At 42.0% G+C, this 20,014-nt stretch overlaps 1 protein-coding gene across 1 annotated transcript in view; it reads right to left on the bottom strand.

The window, feature by feature from the left end:
* The window catches only part of ANO6 (anoctamin 6), a 79,285-nt gene that overhangs the window by 14,661 nt on the left and 44,610 nt on the right, over positions 1-20,014 (bottom strand). Inside the window, exons 4-15 of the mRNA XM_074567642.1 lie at positions 18,657-18,722; positions 16,743-17,021; positions 16,302-16,415; positions 14,361-14,476; positions 13,790-13,924; positions 12,362-12,467; positions 11,036-11,096; positions 7,525-7,670; positions 5,974-6,051; positions 4,251-4,476; positions 3,191-3,360; positions 2,518-2,615 (exon numbers count right to left, since the gene is read on the bottom strand). Coding sequence (XP_074423743.1) covers positions 2,518-2,615; positions 3,191-3,360; positions 4,251-4,476; positions 5,974-6,051; positions 7,525-7,670; positions 11,036-11,096; positions 12,362-12,467; positions 13,790-13,924; positions 14,361-14,476; positions 16,302-16,415; positions 16,743-17,021; positions 18,657-18,722 — 1,595 coding nt within the window. The remainder of the gene's footprint in view (positions 1-2,517; positions 2,616-3,190; positions 3,361-4,250; positions 4,477-5,973; positions 6,052-7,524; positions 7,671-11,035; positions 11,097-12,361; positions 12,468-13,789; positions 13,925-14,360; positions 14,477-16,301; positions 16,416-16,742; positions 17,022-18,656; positions 18,723-20,014) is intronic.

Here is a 20,014-nt window from a genome sequence, read left to right as displayed (position 1 = left end):
TAGACTAATACCTTCTGATCACAAAATTCACAGAATCATAGAATGGTTGAGGTTGGAAGGCACCTCTGGAGGTCATCTGGTCCAACCCCTCCTTGCACAGGCAGGGTCACCTAGAGCCAGTTGCCCATGACCATGTCCAGACGGCTTTCCAATATCTCCAATGATGGAGATTCCACAACCTTCCTGGGCAACTTGTGCCAGTGTTTGGTCACTCTTACAATAAAAAGTTGTTTTCGTATGTTCAGAGGGAACCTTCTGTGTTTCAGTTTGTGCCCGTTGCCTCTGGTCCTGGCACTGGGCATTAGTCACTGAGATTAGTCTATCTCCCTCTTCTTTACTCTTGCCCTTCAGGTATTTGTAAACATTGATGAGATCCCCCTGAATCTTTTTTCTCCAGGCTGAACAGACCCAGCTCTCTCAGCCTTTCCTCATATGTGAGGTGCTCCAGTCCCTTCATCATCCTTATGGCCCTTTGCTGGACTTTCTTCAGTATGTCCACGCCTCTCTTGTACTAGTGGGCCCAGAACTGGACTGGACCCATCACTGTGGCCTTCCCAGTGCTGAGTAGAGGGGAAGGAACACCTCCCTCAACCTGCTAGCAACACTCCTCTTAATGCAGCTGAAGGTACCATTGGTCTTCTTTGCCATAAGGGCACATTGCTGGCTCAAGTTCAACTTGGGTGCCCACCAGGATCCCAAGTCCCTTTTATACAAAGCTGCTTTCCAGCTGTGTGGCCCCCAGAATATACTGGTGTATGGTGTTGTTCTTCCCCAGGTGCAGGACATTGCCCTTCCCCTTGTTGAATTCTATGAGGTTCTTGTCAGCCCATTTCTCCAGCCTGTCAAGGTCCCTCTGGGGGGTAGCACAACCCTCTGACTTATCAGTTTGGTGTCATCAGCAAACTTGCTGAGGGTGCACCCTGTCCCCTCATCCAGATCACTAAGGAAGATGTGAAGCAGGGTGGGACCCAGTAGTGGTCCCTGGGGTATGCCACTAGTGACTAGCCTCCAACTAGACTTCATGCCACTGATCACCACCCTCTGGGCCTGGCCATTCAGCCCGTTTTCAGTCCACCTCACTGTCTGCTCATCCAGCCCATATTTCAATAGCTTCTGTATGAGGCTTTTATGGAAGACAATGTCAACAGCCTTACTGAAGCCCAGGTAGACAATACCCAATGCTCTCCCCTCATCTACTAAGCCAGTCAATCATAGAAGGTTAGCAGGTCAGTCAACCATGACTTCCCCATGGTGAATCCATGGGCTCCTGGACTTTCTTGTCCTTCATGGGCCTGGAAATAGTTTCCAGGATTAGCTGCTCCTTCACCTTCCCAGGGATCAAGGTGAGGCTGATCTTCTCATCTGAAAGGCTTGCATGAGAACTTAAGAAAACTGATGAATTGGCTGTAGCCATTTTCAGCAGTCAAAGAACCATATTAAAAAAAAGGGGGATAGGGGTGAATGTCTACCAACAGAGAAAAAATCGAAATGGTTCTTTTTATACTTGCAGAGATGCAGAATGAGAGAGCAGTTCCAAAAGTGGTACTCAGCATTTCAACACCTAAATGTTACTTATCATCCTGGGAAGTGAATTCAAAATTCTGGTCAGATGAACATATTTCCTGTACACAGAAAGAGGAATCAGTTGTCTATGGCTGGAGCTGACAGCTGGTGGCATGTTCAGTCTAGGGACCCTTCCGCAGGTAAAAGAAGAGGTTGAAAAGAAGATTGGGTCTATGGGTCCATACCGCAACCAGCAGCACAAACAGAGCATTGGGATGTGGAGGAACGGGATCTCAGCAGAGCACCCTAGCCTCCACCCTACACAGGATTTATGGCACGCTTTGTAGTGGGGTCTCTGTGCAGCAAAGGAGCACAATTCATGGGCTTGGAAGAACCACAGCCAGAGGGTATACAGTGCTGTGGGCTGGTGCTTATGGCATTCAGGAGGGCATGAGCTAACTGGGAGTTCCTTACTCCAAGCAACATGACAGGCACTGATCAGCATAAAATACAGAACAAGTCCTGGGGGAAGGAACAGAGTCCTGGATAGTATCTTAACATAAACGAAAGGGAGAGCATTCATGGTTAGCACTTTGCTTATTGTTTACATTAAAACATGACCTTCTAGAGATCTGCCCCACTGAAAGAGAACATATAGGCACTATGAATGTCAAATATGACTGTAAAACTAAATTAGTTAAATTAGTAACTTATGCAAGACTTTTAAAAGCCCAATGTGTAACAACGAATCATTCCACTCAATATAAAGCAAGTCTGATTTGCAGTGGAAGGAAGCATTTCTGATTAGAACTAAAATCAGTCAGAACGACAGAGACATGAGCTCAGAGCTACCAGACCGAAAATATCCAAACCGTCTAAAAAGGCCCCAAAAGACTATTCTTTTAGAATATAATATGCGCCTATCAAATTTAGTGACCAAATGCCTGAACACATCAAGCAAAAGCAGTATCTTTCAAATATGAAAGAGCAGATTAGTTAATGGTTTGAACTTACGGAAGAAGCACTTCTTGTATGTTGTTCCAGATTGCTTTACCTCCCACTATGATGGCAAGCTGAGTTGTGAGTTCGAGGAGACATCCACCTGGGTCACACTGAAGGTTGTGAGGGAGACACATCATGAAAAACTTTTGAAGTCGGGTAACTTTTCAGGCATGAATGAAGCATTGGAAATAATGCATTCCTGGTTTATGAGGATAACTTTCTTTAAAGAAGACTATTTAAGCAAACCTTTCCAGTGAGGTATGCAAAAACCAATTGCAGGCCACGTATGGTCACATATGAGAGGCTGACAGGACACCAGTGAAAGAGTGAAATACCAGGCGAAGTCATGCAGCTCTGTGCTGTGCTGTCACCAGGCAAGGGTCACCCAGCAGAACAGAAACGCTGCTAGTGATGTTCTCCCCTTCCCGTGTGCCAATTGACACATGGGACCATGGGAAAATAAGTACGGTTCTGGGTACGTGTAATACATTTCTAAGCCCAACTGGTCTCGTGTCATATTCTTTTATGGTAGGGCTTACTAAGGAGGCAATCGGCTTGCGAAGCAGTCGCTTTTTGAACCCTCAATTTAAATAAGCACAACTATGTTATACACTCCTAATTGCAGCAGAATACCTGGACTAATGGCTCCTGCTGTTTAAAAACACACACTATCATACATTCTTACCTCTTCATTGCGATACTTTCCTAGCCAATAAACTGGATTTCCAGGGTGACCTACAAATTTACCCTTAAAGAAGGCTATGTAGAAGCATGAAGAATAGTAGTTGACAAATTGGAACAAGAACATCTTTGTGGTCAGACTGTTTTCATAATCGGTCTGTGTCCTTGGAAGCTCTGCAATTAAAAAAAAAATAAAATTAAAAAAAGCACCAACCTACAAGTAACCTACAAGCTGCTTTAGAGTCTCAGCTGGAAAAGTACGTTTATGCCTTGTATTCCTTAATATGACTGAGAGCATTATAAATTAGATTGTACATAATCCCCATGTATACTGTAACCATTATGCTAATTCTAAAACTATATGGGTTGTAAAAAAGGAAAAAAACTTTTCCCCTGACAATAAAGAAAAAGAACAAGCAAAAATTCTGATAACTCAGGGAAAAAAAAGGCACCCAAATCCAGCACACTCAGGGAAGATGCAAATGTAACACTTTGAACCGATGGAACGGTATTAAATGAAACTATATTAAAACACCGCACTACTTCACACATCTAAAGTAAAATAGCTACTTTAATGGTGATGGCCTGGATATAAAGAATAATAATATTTGCGACTGTTTATCTATTTAATAACATAGGAATGGTATCTAGCTTTGGAAAAGTGACCTTATTTCATTTATTTACAAGAAAATAGCTATTTTCCCCATAAACAAAAGCTAATGTAATTGAATGTGTTATGCGTTACTGATCTGTTTTCATAAACCTTGGTTATTATAGTAATTTTCTTTGCTTTGTCTGTTTCACAAGCACAAAACTGTAAACAATTGATCTTTCATGCTGGCTATACAAGGAGTTTTCAGGCAAAGAGCTGAATACCATATTCCTTTGATATCGAGAAAATCTGTATTTGAAAGTTTGCAGGTGGTATTGTGTGATGTGGTGGGAAAATTCTGAAATACGTGGTACAGGTGTTCATTTAGTGGAATGCTTATTATACATATAAATGACATTTTTTTCTTGCTATTTTACCCCAAGTTTCTATGTGAGGTACGGCAGCGGCATACCGAAGTCAGTAATCAGGATTGCCACCTTTTCATAGATGATGTTGAGAACCATAATGACTATAAAGCTGATGAGCGAAGCAGTTACTGAAGTGGCTGTCTGCGGCGTCAGGTACTTGCGGATCGCCTCCGTTCCGTTAATGTGCTGTGGCAACGTTGCAGAAAACACCAGGAAAACTGAGAGCCTGTAGACAATGATTCCAATAACTGAAGCAATAATCAAAAGAATCTGCCAAGGGAACGCAAGAAAGATGTTAATATTGAACCGCTGGCTTTGGGAAAAAGTGAGTTTGAAATACTTTTTACAATAGGCAAAAGGAAACTGATTGTGTGCCTGTCATTACGTGCCTTGCACCACCTAAGATGAGTGCAAGGGGATGCTCAAATAATATAGACGGCAATAAATTTAGAATCCATGAAAGGAGCCTTTTTTTTCATGCAGCATAGTCAATCTGCAGGAGAGAAAAGAGATGGTCTGGTTTATGACTAATAACAAGGTTTGTACTGATGCAAGCAAAGATAATGAGATGTGTAATCAAATCTTACGCCTCGAGGCATGTGATGGAAGAAATCTTTTGACATTGGGCAATTGGCAGGATGGCAAATGTACCAGCAAGTCTGCATTGATTATGGAGGGGGCTGTACCCTCTCTTTCACATGATAATATTACAGGGTACAGACCCCTCAAAGGAATAGACACGTTTTAAGACAAGTCATGTAATCTGCAAGGGTTGTAAAATGATCCGTGCACCCCACCTTGCTTGCCATCTCGTCTCTTTCTGCTTCTCCTCCTGCTTTTATTTCTTGCTAGTTCTCTAGCTATTGTGCAGATTGACGTCCACACAGCTGCGAATCTTTTTTTTTCACTGTCTCTGCAAACTGCCATGAACCCACCTACCTCCCCGCTCCCTGCACATAATAAAAGAGTGCAGCAACACAAATGACAAACCCAGACCAAATCTCTTCCCTTCAACCTGAAGTCCTGCCTATTTAAACCCAACAGCAAGCCAGTGTTCTTTCCTTTGTGTGTCAGGCGTTAACGTTGAGGCTCTCCTGGGCTGACAGCCACCACTCTATCTCCTATCTGTCTCCTATCACCTAGAATGAGGTCTTTTCCAGCTGCAGTTTGTGCTACAGGCGAGGAGGACACACAGCACGCTAAAACACTGAGCTTTTCAAGGAGACCTCTCTGGGCATGCTCACCATGTTAGATATTGTTTCATGGGTGACTGGGCTGCTTTCAAGTTTTAGTTGTAATTAAAGCAGCAGCTCTGGAAGATTAGAGAGTGCCCAGCTTTGCTCTGTTAAGTGAAACGAAAAACCTGAAAGAGGCCCAGGACTGTGAGACACGATATTGAAGCAAATGGCTGGAACAAGTAGGATAGAAACTGGCAGGGAGGAGAGCATATAGACCAAAGTCTTTCCCCTGCTCCCCCCTCCAAAAGCAAAGACATTTATCTTAAAATAATGAGGGAAAAAACAATGGACCGCATTCACCAGCGTAACTTGCAAGCTACAGCTGCAGGATATTTTGGCATATTTTCTATTGACTGTACGCTACCATCTCCATGTGGGTCCATACCTTATGGGCTTGGTTTATGCATAAAATGGAAATCCAACTGAACCTGCTCCTTTGCTACCTCTTGTTCAGTTCAGGATGATCTTTTTTTGAGACACTTACTGGAGAAGTGAATCCATGAGGTGAAAGAATAAGAGGAGAACTTACCCAGAAGAAGATTGCACTTGCACAGAAAGTCATCCGTATGCACTTCCCACAGGCAGTGTATGGCACATATTCTTCTTGCTGTAAAAGATTTAGAAACAGATCAAGGACACACCCAATCTTTTCTTCATATTTTTTGGGTGCTGCAATTAAACCCGTTATGATATTGAGGGCAGAAAAAAGGAAAGAAGTCTCTAGTTTTGTTTCCTTTCCTGCTTTGTTGTCCTGGAAACTCACATTTCTTCATGATTTCAAAAGTCTTGCCTGATTATATGTGTCTATTTTTTTGCTGCCCATTATAAGATAAAAATTACTTCCCCAGAGGCTGAGTGTCCTCAGCTCTTACTGACTTCAGCCATGACAGGGTGCATAGTCCTTTTCAATGGACCCATCCTTCTTGGCTGATCATGGCATCCAAGGTCATTAGCTTTCAACCTCATTGGCTACAATCAGCAGGCACTAAAATTCTGGTCCCTGATGTCTGTATTTCTCAATTTGTCCCATAGGAACAATGGGATGGCATTTCCAAGGAAAATGCCTACCTCAACATGGTGGTGTGAAAATTCACTGAGTCTTTACAGGATCTCTGAGGATCAAAATCATTATGTTTTAGTATGTTCTTCACTCTTTGAACTGTCTGAAAGGAACTTTCTAGCTATGACTTTATACATTAAGGGTAGCGTAGGTTTATAAGCTTTTAAACAGAACCATTTTTTTTGTGGTACAAGGTATAAAAAGAAGATCTATATAGGATAGTTTCAACTATGGCCATTAATTTTGAAACTTTTCAACTGCCCTCTAATAAACATTAGTATAATGTGGATGAAATGTGAAGGCAATGCAAATGATCAGATACATGCCAGAGAGATAGAGACAGAGAATAATAAAAAGCGAAGCTAAGCTGGAGTGAGCTACAGAAGCTAAAGCTACTCAAAGTGTATAATAAATAGAGATCTAAACTAAGGTCCCCATAAATATGAATCCTGTTTCATTGAAATGAGGATTATCCTTGTCCATGTGAGTTTGCCGTTATTGTTTGTAATTGTATTCATGTGCACTTAGCAACAATACCTGTTTATACATGTTTCAAACAGAAACACCTTTGGTTAAAAAAACAGTCTTGGCAGGATATATAATGTAACACCTTTCCCGCTATTTCACCCTTTTTTCCTGATGCATTCTTAGGCAAAGATAGCAAATGCTCAGTGATCTTGGCCTCTGGCAGCAACACTGAATAATTTCTTGGGGGATTTAATAAAGTAGACTTAGTCTCCTAAACTGGGGACGATGCCTACTTCTGTTTATTTATGACACAGGAACCTCAGCAGCGCAAGCTCCTCAAACAGGCAGTTACTTTAAGGTGTCTACAGTTAGGTATAAAATCCCTCCCACGCATCTGTATTTTATAAGTTTACTATTTCCAGGCCAGCTTATCAGCTCTCCTTGAAGCACTGCTGATTTATACAGCTCCAGTGCAGATTCACCATTTTCATAGCATCCTCCCACAACATGTCTGTGGCAGTAGCCATCACCAGTTATCAGAATATTCCTTACCTGTATGATTTCATTCATTACTACGTGAGTGCATCGCGCTTCATATTCCGGGCGAACTTGTTCTTCTTGCTCTAAGTACTCAACTGTGTCCCATTCATACTCCAGTTCAGCTTGCCTTCGCTTCCAAAACTCCAAAAACAAAGTAACTATCCAGAAGATAAACAAAGCGAGCAATACCAGGTGAGTGTTGGACACTGCCTCACCCCCTGGGCTATAACACGTGGCTCATGTTTTCCATACAGATTTCCACAGACATGGAATAAACCCCTTATCGGCTACTGTGCTGGTGAAAATAACTGTTATCTACTTCTTTATGCAGCTATTGCTTTGGATACATAGGTACTTTAATAGGAGAAACCTGAGGTAAATGGTGGTGTAAGCACATGCTAAAGAATACAAATAAATTTATTTGCTTTCTGCCTAAGGCTAGAATATTAGCACTTTGGTTTTCATACTATAGACTACTTTTGAAAAAGTTTATCATGGGATGCATAAGAAAGCAAGTTGGTTGGACAGGCGAAGGCAAAATGCTGGAGAGTGCAGAACTTCTAGGAAAGAAAAACTCAGTATTTCAAAAATTCCCATGGGGAAAAGCTCATGTTCATTGTCTGCTATTTTTGTGTGGACAAGTTACCAGTTTGCAGACTACAAGAACCAATGATGGTTCAGGTAAAGTGGCTGAAACATGGCCATCTTTCCTCCTCTGCTGGCATGAATCTGAAGGGGTAGCAGCTCTTTATGCATGGCCCAGAGCTTAGAAACTCCCTGGGCTGGGTCAACCGGTTCCCTGGACTGTGCTCCTACAACTGAAAGCACTGGAGGACCAGGTACACAGAAGCAGTACTGACTAGACATGGATCCAGCCAAACTCATTACCTTGGCCTGAGACGTGATGCAGGTAGATCTGGCAGCAGAGGCAATGACAGACCCAGGAGCTCAGGATGATGCTGTCAGTACCACGCTCCCCAGTGCGCCCTGGTGCTTTATTACTGAAGGCAGTGCATCCTCAGATTTAAATGAGTGGTGTGGCTCTGCGAGCACTGCCTCCAGGAGTTAGTATCCCATCACTGCACTCCTCATTACTCCCCTTGTCTGGGAGTAATTAACCCTAAAAGTTTTGGGTTTGTTTTTATTAGTTTGGCCCCTCATCCTGAATGATGAAACATCAATGACATGCAGTTACAAGTTCACACTTTAAAGGTTATTTCCAAAATCAGGTGTGGTCGATAGACCCCAAACTGAAGCATTTAAAAACCAGAAAACTCCACGGGCTGGGCTGTGAGATGACCTTGCCATCCGCACACAGGCAAAACCCCAGGAAACCCTCCTCCCCTGATTGTTCAGGGGCCTCTTCCACAAGGTCTTCTCCGCTACTTCATGCTTAGAAGCACAAAGGCTGTTCTAAGCAGTGGGCCTGAGGATCACATCTGCCTTCTCCTGCAGAGCAAGGAGATTAGTCTTCCGTGAACCGCTAACTGCTGGTGGGGGCCCCAGCCCAAACCGCAGGAAGCTACAGGCAACACTGATTTGCTCCAGCTGCAAATCCAACTGCTGCTGGAGAGTCGAGAGGTGCAGGGCCTCCTTCTGTGATAGCCTCCGCGCTAACAGCAAAAGCAGGGCACGTAACACTGGGACAGCTCTCTCAGCCCCAACGCAAAGAGAAGTTCTACTCGCTAAAATAAGGCAGCAGCCAAGTTGCGTCTCTCAGAGTAGGGAAGGAGCTGCTGCTGGATTCGACATTTTCCTTTTATTTTGAACCAGCATTTTTTTAACAGTGAAAACAAATGAAGCTTGCAGATCCGAGGGCTTGCAGATCCGAGGGCTCACATTGATAATCTGTGGTGTCCCCTTTCACGTGTCCCTCAACACTGCCATTCAGTATGACCCAGGTATCCTGCTTCTGAAACTATGGCAGCACGGACTGAAAAGCAATGCCTCCATTGGAGGACATCTGTTTGTTTAATTGACCTTGTTCAGGCAGGGGATCCTGTGACGGCCGCGAGGGAAGTGGAAGCTGCTGCTAGAGGAGCTTTGCCAATCTGGTCGTGCCATCACGAGAGAAGGGGTAGAAGCGCTTGTCCAGAGCATTAACGTATAGAGACTTAATTCCTGAGGCCAAATTCCCTCATGTTTTATAGTGTTTTGAGATTTTTGAAGGGAATATACTAAAAAAATTAAAAATGCAATTATTGAAAAGTGTAGTGCTAATAGTGATGCAATAATATATCTAAAAATCTAATATTCTTTTAGTTGTTTGGACCAGGAGGTCTGTATTAGAGCAAGATGAAAATTACAGCTGGAATTGTACCAGAACCATGGGTCATTTGGATTCAGTACAATTTTGACTGAATTTCTGTAATACAACTCACCTCTTCATATAGCGGACTTTTGATAAGAATACTAATAGACCTTGTAGGCACCGCTATAACTATGCAGCTTAACTTTGTAATTATTACTCTTGGAACCATTCTTCAAAATAGGAAACACAATTTTTAATTAGGAAGCAAATTGCAAATAAATTAACTGTTCAGATGACAGAAGATGAGCACATTAGTATCAAACTTCTAATTTAAAAAAAAAAAATCGTTTAGAGAATTTCCTGATGGTATTTTGATTTTAGCATATATTTTGAAAGGAATCTTCTTTTTGAAATGATATGTTTTATCTTATAATTCTCTAAAGCAGTAGCTGTTTTGAAGCACTTTAGGTCATCACAGGAAAATAAAAATACAATATGTTTTACAACGAAAGCAAATTCTGTATTCTTGTAATGAATTCAAAGTGCTACATGAGTTATTATTTTGTCTATAGTACCCTGTGTATAGACCTAACATATAACTTATTTTGGTAATTTCTGGAAAAGAAAGTGCAATAAAAGCTGGTTAACAAAGTTGCTAATACCAGCAAACGAAACTGTTTCTGGGAAAATAAACCTTGCCTAATCCCTTAAATATAGCACCAAGCGGTTTCACCCACGGGAAACATCCTGGTTTCATACATTTTCTCTTCTAAAAGATAAATCTAGTGCTTGTAACTACTATGCTTTTTACAATCTGTTTCTTAAATAAAGACAGGAGGAAAAAATTCCTGGGAAATATAATAAAAAGCTATTTTTCAATTGCTTTGCGCAGTCACACAGCTGTTAATAGGCACAGGCACCTCCAAAACCCTTTGGAAAAAACCCCCAGCTCCTCGGCCAGATATACTTAAGCATGTGGCTGGCTCCTGCTGGATGAAGGAGGCAGCTCTAATCACTTCTCTCAGACTTTTCTCCACGTTAAATGAAACAAAACAGACCCTGGAGACCAACTTTAAGTTCTACAACTTTTTGTTTTGTTATGATGCTAAAAAAGAGTTCTTGTGAATGTACCTATCTTCTACGGAACTACCTACTAGTGAATTCCTGAGTGCTGGAAAATGACGTCATTGCAAATTTATCCATGTTTTGTGGCTGATGCTGGATGCTTGGCCAAAATTAGATGACAAACCACAGTTGTTGAAATCAACTTACCCCATATTCCCATAAATACTGCAAACACCAGTGTTCCAAAGCTATCAAATATGCAGAGTTTCTGGAAAAATGGAAAAGAAAAAAAAAGGCTTACAATATAATTGACCATTTTTTTTTCTTCTACACTGACCCAGAACAGAAGCTGCTTACTGAATGTGTTGATTTTTAGCTTTTATGTAGTTTAATAAACAATCTTTATTGATAGTGTTTGCTCAATTTCTGTCAATGTACACCACCCTCCGGTAAATTAAGGAAATTAAATGCAAAGCCCATAATTAAAAATATAAGCCAAATACACATCAAGAGGATAGTAAAATGGTGTGCTATCAAACTTCCTTCCATCTGTTGCATAGGAAGAAGAAAAACAGTGCTTCTGGTCTGGGAACTCAGTATAGAGCTATGTATTTTTAATACAGCCGCAAAAAGGCAATGGACACATCTGGTTCTCATGAGCAGGATAACAACAAATCAAGCTGGTTAGTAAAAACACATTCTGATGAGATACCTCTGTAGTCACAATTTGCCTTTTCTTTCCATCTTTTCCCTGTATTCTTATTTCTTTTACCCTTTAAGTGCGCTGAAGCAACACATGAAAGCTGGGCAAAGTATTTTTGATGAATAGCTGAAAAATCAAGTTTTGGGACTGACTGAATCTATGGGAAGGAATGACAGAAGGCTAACATTAGCCTAGTGAGACAAGGCAATGGAGAAAGAAAGCGAGGTTCCTCTAGACAGGAACTCAGAGCAAGAGTCTGGCTGTGTCATGGCTAACGGGACACGGCTGTGTCACAGCTTCTGCCATGGCCAGCACCAGCCCCTCCTTGTACCCCTCTCCTCCTTGACAACACGGGTCAAATTCAAGGCCCGGATCCAGGTAACTTCTTTGTGGAGGGAGGGGACAGGATTTAGAAAAGTCAAAACATGCTTTAAACATTTCCTTAGCAAAATTGACTCAGAGCTACTGAATCAAGACTTAGCAATTGAATCTCTTTTTTTTGTTTCCCCCAAAAAAGGAAGAAGCATCCCAAAATGAAACTAAAGTGTTTCATTTCAATTAAAACACCACTTTAGCCCTGTATCAAATATTCGGCAGCTATGTGAAATAAAAAAAAACCCAATTTTTTTCATCTTAGGTCAAATTGGAGCAGTTAATGTTGTTGTTTTTACTTTTCAAAGTTCAGTCGCTATGTCAAAAGGAACAACTATTTGCACAGTTGTAGCAATTCTGCAGGACATTAGAGGAGGAATAACATTGTTTTAGGTGTAGTACTAGAGAAAGTGCAAGTAAAGTTCAATAGCGTGTCTATAAGCTGTAAATGTAGTTACCTTGGACGATTCACAAGTGATGGTGAGGTTCCAGTAGGTACATACTTTATCACACTGAGGGCACATTATGATATTACCTCCTATGTTGGGATCACATACTTCTTGGCTAAAAACAAAACTAGTCAGTCACTCACCAACACTAAATTCTTTAGTCCTTTTTCGCACATGAGTACAGTGCAATAATCTCAGGGAACTGAGAAATAATTTACCAGTGACCTGCTCTCAAGGACTCCCTCCCCGCCCTGGCAACATATCCCCATTTCTGTTCTTAGTCCTCATCTCAAAAATGGATCACATAGGAGGAAAATAATTTCCATCCCTTGTATGTGGTGGTAATTCTCAAAACTGCTTAAAACAGCTCATGAAAAACAAAACAACTTGAAAGATTGCACACTTTTCAATAGGAAACGCACACTCGCATGCTCATATGTGCTATCACAGCAAGTCTGAGGGGAGAAGGAAGAGGAACACTGCCTACCTGAGCAAGGAATATCTGCAGAACCGAAACGGCTATCTAGTCCCTGTGGTCTTCTAAATAGGGTCAGGTTGGAAAACGTGCAGAGGGGGGCTGCTAGGGTGATTCAAGGACTGGCAAATCTGCCTCCTAAGAAATGGCAAAAGAATTGCCACCTAACTGGTACCCACTAACCTAATGTGGTGGAGGCTGCAAGGTGATGTAATTGCTGTCTATAAATACATCAGTGGGGTCAACACCAGGGAGGGAGATGAACTATTCAACTAAATGATAATACTGTCATAAGGCTAAGTGGGTATAAAGCTCTGGCACAGCCCTTCAGCATGTTTTATAATGATAAACACCCTTCCAGAAAGGGTTATGCAATGTGATGGCCAGTAGATGATTTGGCACAATGACCCAGGTGTTTTTCCTTGGGTCGTTGTGCCATGGTTGAATTTCTTCATGTTCTGATGAGGGAATCTGTGTCACGGCTATACCTTTCCTCCCAACGTATCCTGGGCAGCTAAAGCCCCCTGTGCTGTTGCTCTTCCTCTATTCTTCTCTCAAAATAGAGGAAAGAAATTTTGGGGGTTTCATCAAGGTCACTGGATACCTCCTTTAAGGATTATCACCGTGAAAATGATGCATTATGGCAATTTGTATTGACTTCTCTTTGTCACTCTTTTCGTCCTGTTCCTACACTAGGCATGGTGAACTTAGTGCAAAATATAAATAAAAAGATGAAATAACAAACTCTCAGGCGTCTACCACCATAATGGTCCATGGACATCCATTACTCTTCTTATCTCATATTTTGTGCTTTTACCTTCAAATCCACAACCATTGTTGTTCTCAGCCCCTTTTCATTTTGCCTCTTTTCTTATGCAGTGTCTTGCAAACCCTGTACAGTACCCCTCTGTAGGGGGCTGATCAAAATTGCAGGTGATATTAAAATAGGCCTGATCAGGTACCTCCATGTGCAGTTGTCCTTTGTCAGGCATCCGTACAGAAAACAGCCAACTCCTACAACCGCAGCCACGATCAGCATATTAGTGTAAAAGCCCAGCCAAGCAAAGTAGATGCCAATTTTCTCTCCGTAGTATTTCCTGTGGAGGGGAAAGTTTTGGGGTTTTTTTTCTGAAATGCATGTAAATTCACATTTCTTTTTCAAATGGCTCTTTATGTAATACATTTTCTGCCAACTCATATTGTCATATTCCTCTGGTTTGAACTTTGGGATTGCAGAAGTACTGCAGCTGGGTATTTCTATCACCACTTTAATGCTTTCATAAGAGAATAAGAAGGAGAAAAAAAGGAAAAAGAGAAAGATCATACCTTGCAAAGAAAAAATTTAAGTGGTTGCCTTTTCTTGAATTGGCTTAGCATGAAACCACGCTCAAAGGATGCTCCCACGCATGAGCTGATATGTGTGTATGTATCTGCCTTTAGAACTGAGCTGTATCTCTCTGACATCCCCAAAACCAGACCTGTTAAGTAAATTCCTAGTCTCCTCTGCATTGGTCCAGCCCCAGTCACACCAACCTGATGAAATCCAGGGGTTGCAGCTTGAAAATGTTTTTAGGATGAGCCCATTCCCTGTAGAGAAGATAGCGCTCGCTTGGGCAGTCAGGATCGGTTGATGGGTGCCTAAAACTAGACTGCAAAGCGGAATGAAATTGAGAAGAAGACACTGTTAATCAAGCAGCACAGGTCAGCTCTAATCTCTGCAGACTCTATGCCGTGAAGCCAGAGCCTGGAATAGCCTTTTGGCCCAGTCTCACCGCAAGCCAGGAAAAGAAGCGGGAAGGCAGCTCTGGGATGCAGGATAGGAGTTTATCAGAAAAGCACTGAATGCCAAAGCAAACGCTTTACATGTGCGAGCTGAAAAAATCTAAGTGCATGTCAGCATCTTGGCACTTAGGAATAGAACACAGAAAAGGATCCATTCTAATTAGAGAACGGGACTGAATTAAAATGGATTTTAAGTACCTCTAACACACTAACATGCTTTGCTTCAAAATAACATTGTGCTGGAATGAAGGCTGGAAAGTCTGAGGGATAAATACAGGGCTTCTAGTCTCTGTTTTAAATTTAAAAGAGAGCTCACATGGAGATAATCCTGTGGTTTTTCTAGGTTATTGGAAAACCTACTTCAATAAAGCTTATTTTATTTGAGAGAATTTTCCATTCTGTAACTGTGATGCAACAAGGCAAGTGACATTTGTAGAAATCTATAGGCTACTTTTGATTTTCAGAGTAGCTGTGATATATAATTTTAATTGTCTAAAAAGACAGTCATTAATTACTAGGCATACTGAATCCAAATTCCCCATGCCATGATAGAAATAGCCTGCAAGGCCGGTTTTAAATCTTTAAAAGGAAACCTTAAAAATGCATAGTCACAAATGATAGTAATTCTATCCTGTAAAGCTTTAGGTTACTTACGAGAAACATGATTTGTCTTGATTCTGCCTTAAATATTTCCTTGAAACCCTTGGAGGCCTCCTGAATATTTTAAGCGGAGTCCAAACAGCTGAAGCAGTTACCATTCCTGACCTCCCACATTCTCAATGTCTTCTCAACAGAACACACCTCGGACACAGAGCCGTGGCTCTGATGGGGAAGGAGGTGTGGGGGTGTGGGTATATAATAGATATGATGCAGAAAATCAGCCCTCAGTCTTTGATTACTCTATCCCATTTGTGGCCTCATACAGAGCTTTTCCTTAGACAAATACTCTGAAATCTGATTTTCTTTCTCCTTCATTTTCTTTTTCTGTGCTATTCCTAGCCTTTGTATGCAAAACAATTTTCAGATAACTTGCTTCTTTAAATGATATGCTTTAAAAATAAAAAGCTTCGGAAGCGTAGTTTAAAAAGCTGGATTTATTATTATTGCAATGTGAAATTTGACCCAGTTGAGCTTTTCTCCACATGACTCTGACGTGTTGGACTGGCCAGACAGAGCCTCCCTGCAGAAACCTGGGTTTCCCTGCATGTGTGTCACAATGTTTGGGAACAGCGGGAATGTTTCTCACAGTGTGAGACTGTCACGCTTCCTGAGATGAGGTCTGTAGTGTACGTCTTTATTAGCAGTGTTGATATTTGATAGGAATTTTAATACTGAAAAATTGAATCCTAAAGAAAGGGACAACGTTAAAATCGGTTTAGAACTGATGATACAGAGCCTCACGGGAACTATCACTCAGGCCAGGCTCTTTACTGAACTACATCTCCCAAAGAATACAAGGTGAACACCTACTAAATGAAATACAGTGTTTTTCAGTTATGGAGCTACATTTTTAGCCAACAGTGCTTCAGAAGAAAATCTGTTTAGCCAAACTATCTCCTATTCTACTATGTGGATAATAACCAGTCAAGGAGTGAGGCAATCAATAGCGCTTGTATCTTTTGATATAAACCCCACAGATGTAGTTCAGACCTCTATCTCAAAATATATTTTAGTTACAAGCACTGGACTTACGTCATGAAGGGGAAATGCCGCTTTGTAGATGCCAGTGTCCAGTAATTTGTTAATGCCAAACTTTTTCACATTGTTTTTGGTTGCATATTCCACACGGGACAGGATAAAATGAACCTGAAATATATAAAATATTTATTTGTTTCTTGCAATCTGAAAATAATCACACACAACTATACCTGCTTCAGCACATAATTGAGTTAGGAAAGGGTGACAAGTGCAGACAAAATTAATTGCACAGTGTATATGAAACATTCAAATCCCTCCTTTAAATTCAGAAGGAAGAGAAATGGGACAAAAGTAAATAACACAAATGACACAAAACTGTTGTGTCCCAAATACTGCTAATGTTTCAGGATACTTTCATGAAGGTAATTGCACTGATTTGATTAAAGGAATCTTTTCTTTTTAAGGTGAAATGTTAAAAATACTCCATGGACTTACAATTCGGCTTCTAGTTGCAGGATTAAAAAATGTGTCTTTGTCTTGAATATAAAAATTGGACAAATGTTCCTTTTGGAAAGGGGCAGTGAAAAACTCTTGCTCAGGTTTGATGATATTTTCATCCACTCTGAAGAATCTGCTAAACCAGTTGAAAGCCGAGTCTCGAGTTTTCAGGTCATTGGGTTGCAGAGGCAATTTGATGTGCATAACCTCGGCGTATGTGCACAGCACTTCCCAAGGTGCATGCACTTTCACAAAAATAAGTTTTTCATCCAAAACCTGAAATGAAAGAATAATAAAAATATGTGTGTGAGAATATGAAAGTAAAAGACTTTTCACAACACTTCTTAAACTACCCAGAATTTTCTTTCTCTTTACAGCTCCTAGATGACTTACTCAAAGTGACATTCGTTGTCCATCTTAGCAGATATATCATTAGCTTCTGTAAAAGCATGGACATGAGGTGGAAACATGTAGGCAAATAAAGGCATATAAAAAAAGGCAGCTAACTGTTCCCTTAATGCTTGATGTTTACATCTCTGCACAGTAGTTTACAGAGCAAGTTAAGCCTAACAATGCTTCCCCCATACGGGTTCATTAGGAGCGTTAGCACTTGCAGCCTGGCAGGGCAGCTGTGGCTTTGGAGCTGTCAGTGACTCCCCAGCAGCTCAAGTACAACCCCAGGGTGACATGGCTTGACGGAAGGAGGCTAGGCGCCCATGGGTGCTCCTGGGTAACATGAATTCCCAGCTTCACAGGTAGAATGGGGAGAGGGAAAGGAAAATCAGCTGAGACTGCTGAGAACGACAGCACGGGGCACATTCGCTCCCAGTTGCACGCCCAAACCAGCACCAGTATGCAGTGGGAACCCCGACAGCCACTCTGGTCTCCTGTCTACACATCGTCTGTAGACCTTCTATTGACACCTTGGATTAGTGAGTGTCAGCCACATGAAATTACGTTGTGTAGCTCGTTGGCTCAGGAACATGGGTCAGATATCTGACCGAGCCCGGGGAAGCTTCCAGTTTCAAAAGTTTTTCAGTCATGACCGTGGCAGAGCGATTGAAAACTGCAACATGTAAGTATAGCAAGAGGGCCACGTCAGGCTTCCAGCAAGGGGTTTACTTTCTTTTGAATGTGAAGAGCCAGGCTGCATCCTTGGACATGCAGCAGGAGCCCTCGCTGCCGAAATCAAATAAATACCGTGATGCCATGGATTCTGAGCCTAATTTGGGAGGAAGGGGCAATGCGACCTTTTCTGGAGCTCACTATAGACAGCCAAGCAAGGACAAATTTAGAATGGCAGTGACTGTGCTATACCTCCCCGGGAGACCCGGCCGGAGCTCTGCAGCCCTGCAGGGCAGGAAGGAAAGGGGCTCTGAGGGCTCCAACCCTCCCTGAAAGAGACGGCAGCTCTGGCAGCTGGTGTACCTTATCACAGCGCTCTTGAGCTGCCCACAGGCCACATCGCAGCCCAAAATGCACAAAGAACAACAGTTACAATCACTTGTACAGTGCCAGGCCTTGGGAGGAGCAGGGCCACGTGCTGAAGCCTTGTGCTGCTCTTCTGGCAGGGGCATTCTGCCCTGGACAAACCACAGGCTTCCCATGCCAGAGTAGGGGGAGAAGCTCTCTGCAGAGCGTAGCCAGTAATTTTTATCTTCCAAGAGCTGAGCAAACATGACCTATGTAATCTCACAACTTTCCATCTTTTATTTTGCAGCGGAAGGAACAGACACAAAGTTTAAAAGATTTCGCATCAGATCACAGAGACAGTACTAACAGAAAAAAGGTGGGCCTTTTTCTCCTGAGAGGAGAGAAATGTTACAGTAAATTCATATGTCCAGTTTCCTTATTCCCACAGGGGGGGCTTTGTTCTCAGACACAGACGTTCACACAGAGAAGAGCACTCACCGATCTCGTCGCTTCAAGTTGCAAGCCGTTGTTTATCAGGTTTGATTCATATACTTGTCTCTTCCTCTGTTAAAAAGACATTGAACACTGTAAAACATCTGTTCCAAATTTCACAAATATGTATGCATAGAAGAATGGAATTGCCTCCCAAAATGAAGAATCGTTGGGTCGTTATCTCTATAGTCCACTTGACAGCTACTGTGCTGATAGGTACAGTCTTACTTACTAATCCTGATCGGTTGTTTTTGGTCTGATATGCAATATTGCCCTCAAATGCAATTGTGGAGAGTTCATCCTGTTAGTTTCTGGTACATTACAGAGGTAAAAATGTGCCCCAAATTTTGAATTTTGAGAGCAACTGCCTCTGAAACTTGTGATCTCCTTCACCTTTAGTCACAAATTGAACTACTGATGGCAGCCTCCCTCCCCCCATTAATCTGCCCTTTAGAAAGTCTTCACCTCAAGGGCTTTCCTTCCAGCAACCTGTAACTGTATTCTTCTTTCACAGTCATCATATGAGTTCACACAGTGCTTTAAACTGTAGTAGCCCTCTACATTTTAGTCCATGGATAAGCATCCTCAAAGGAAGAAGCCAAGAGCTGTAGCACTTGGCAAGTCAGCGGTGCTATTCTAGGAGCATTCTATTCCCCCAGAAGAACACGACAAGTTTTCCTCAGTAAAGATTAAATTAATGGATCGTTTTAATTTCACTTCACAGTTACCAGCACTTGGCAGGTAGCAAGTTACAAAAAAATCTGAAATGTCTTTGCAATCTTCAGTTTGCTTCTCCACACACACAGCCTCTCCCCAAAAAACACACTGAGACAAGCAGCCCCTCTCCCCTCAAAATACTAAACATACAACTCCATAAGCGATTTATACAAAATTTTGAAACTTCATGTGAAGTAATCCAATTTAAAAGCTATTTGTATCAACTGCCTAGCTCTCCAATGAGCTATTTGTTTATGTAAGTCGAGGGTGGCCAGCTCTCCCTGGCCTACAGGCCATGCTGCAACATATCAGCATGGGTGAGCAGCTGTAGGCAGTTGGGGCCGGGGGAGGGCTTCTGGGAGCAGTTTGCCAGGAGGAGATGACATTAATGCACTGGCGACTGATGGATTTATTCTGAACCAGGCTAGACTGCGCATGCAGTGAGGTTCTCAGAGTGACTTGGTGATACTACTCTCCCAGATTGCTTTCATGCCACTGGCCAATGTTTTGGTTGTTCATATGCCCTGTGCATAAAGGATTCTGCACCTACCACTACAGGAACTTAAAAGAAGAATGGTCCAATGGTTTCTGTGACCTGGTTCTCTATAGCTAGACTAACTGCCTTAAGATCTGTGCTTAAGATCCAG

This window comes from Larus michahellis, chromosome 1 (genome assembly GCF_964199755.1).
Source record: "Larus michahellis chromosome 1, bLarMic1.1, whole genome shotgun sequence".
Lineage (NCBI taxonomy): Eukaryota > Metazoa > Chordata > Aves > Charadriiformes > Laridae > Larus > Larus michahellis.
Note: the sequence above shows the minus strand (reverse complement) of the source record. Positions and strands in the feature narration are given on the sequence as shown.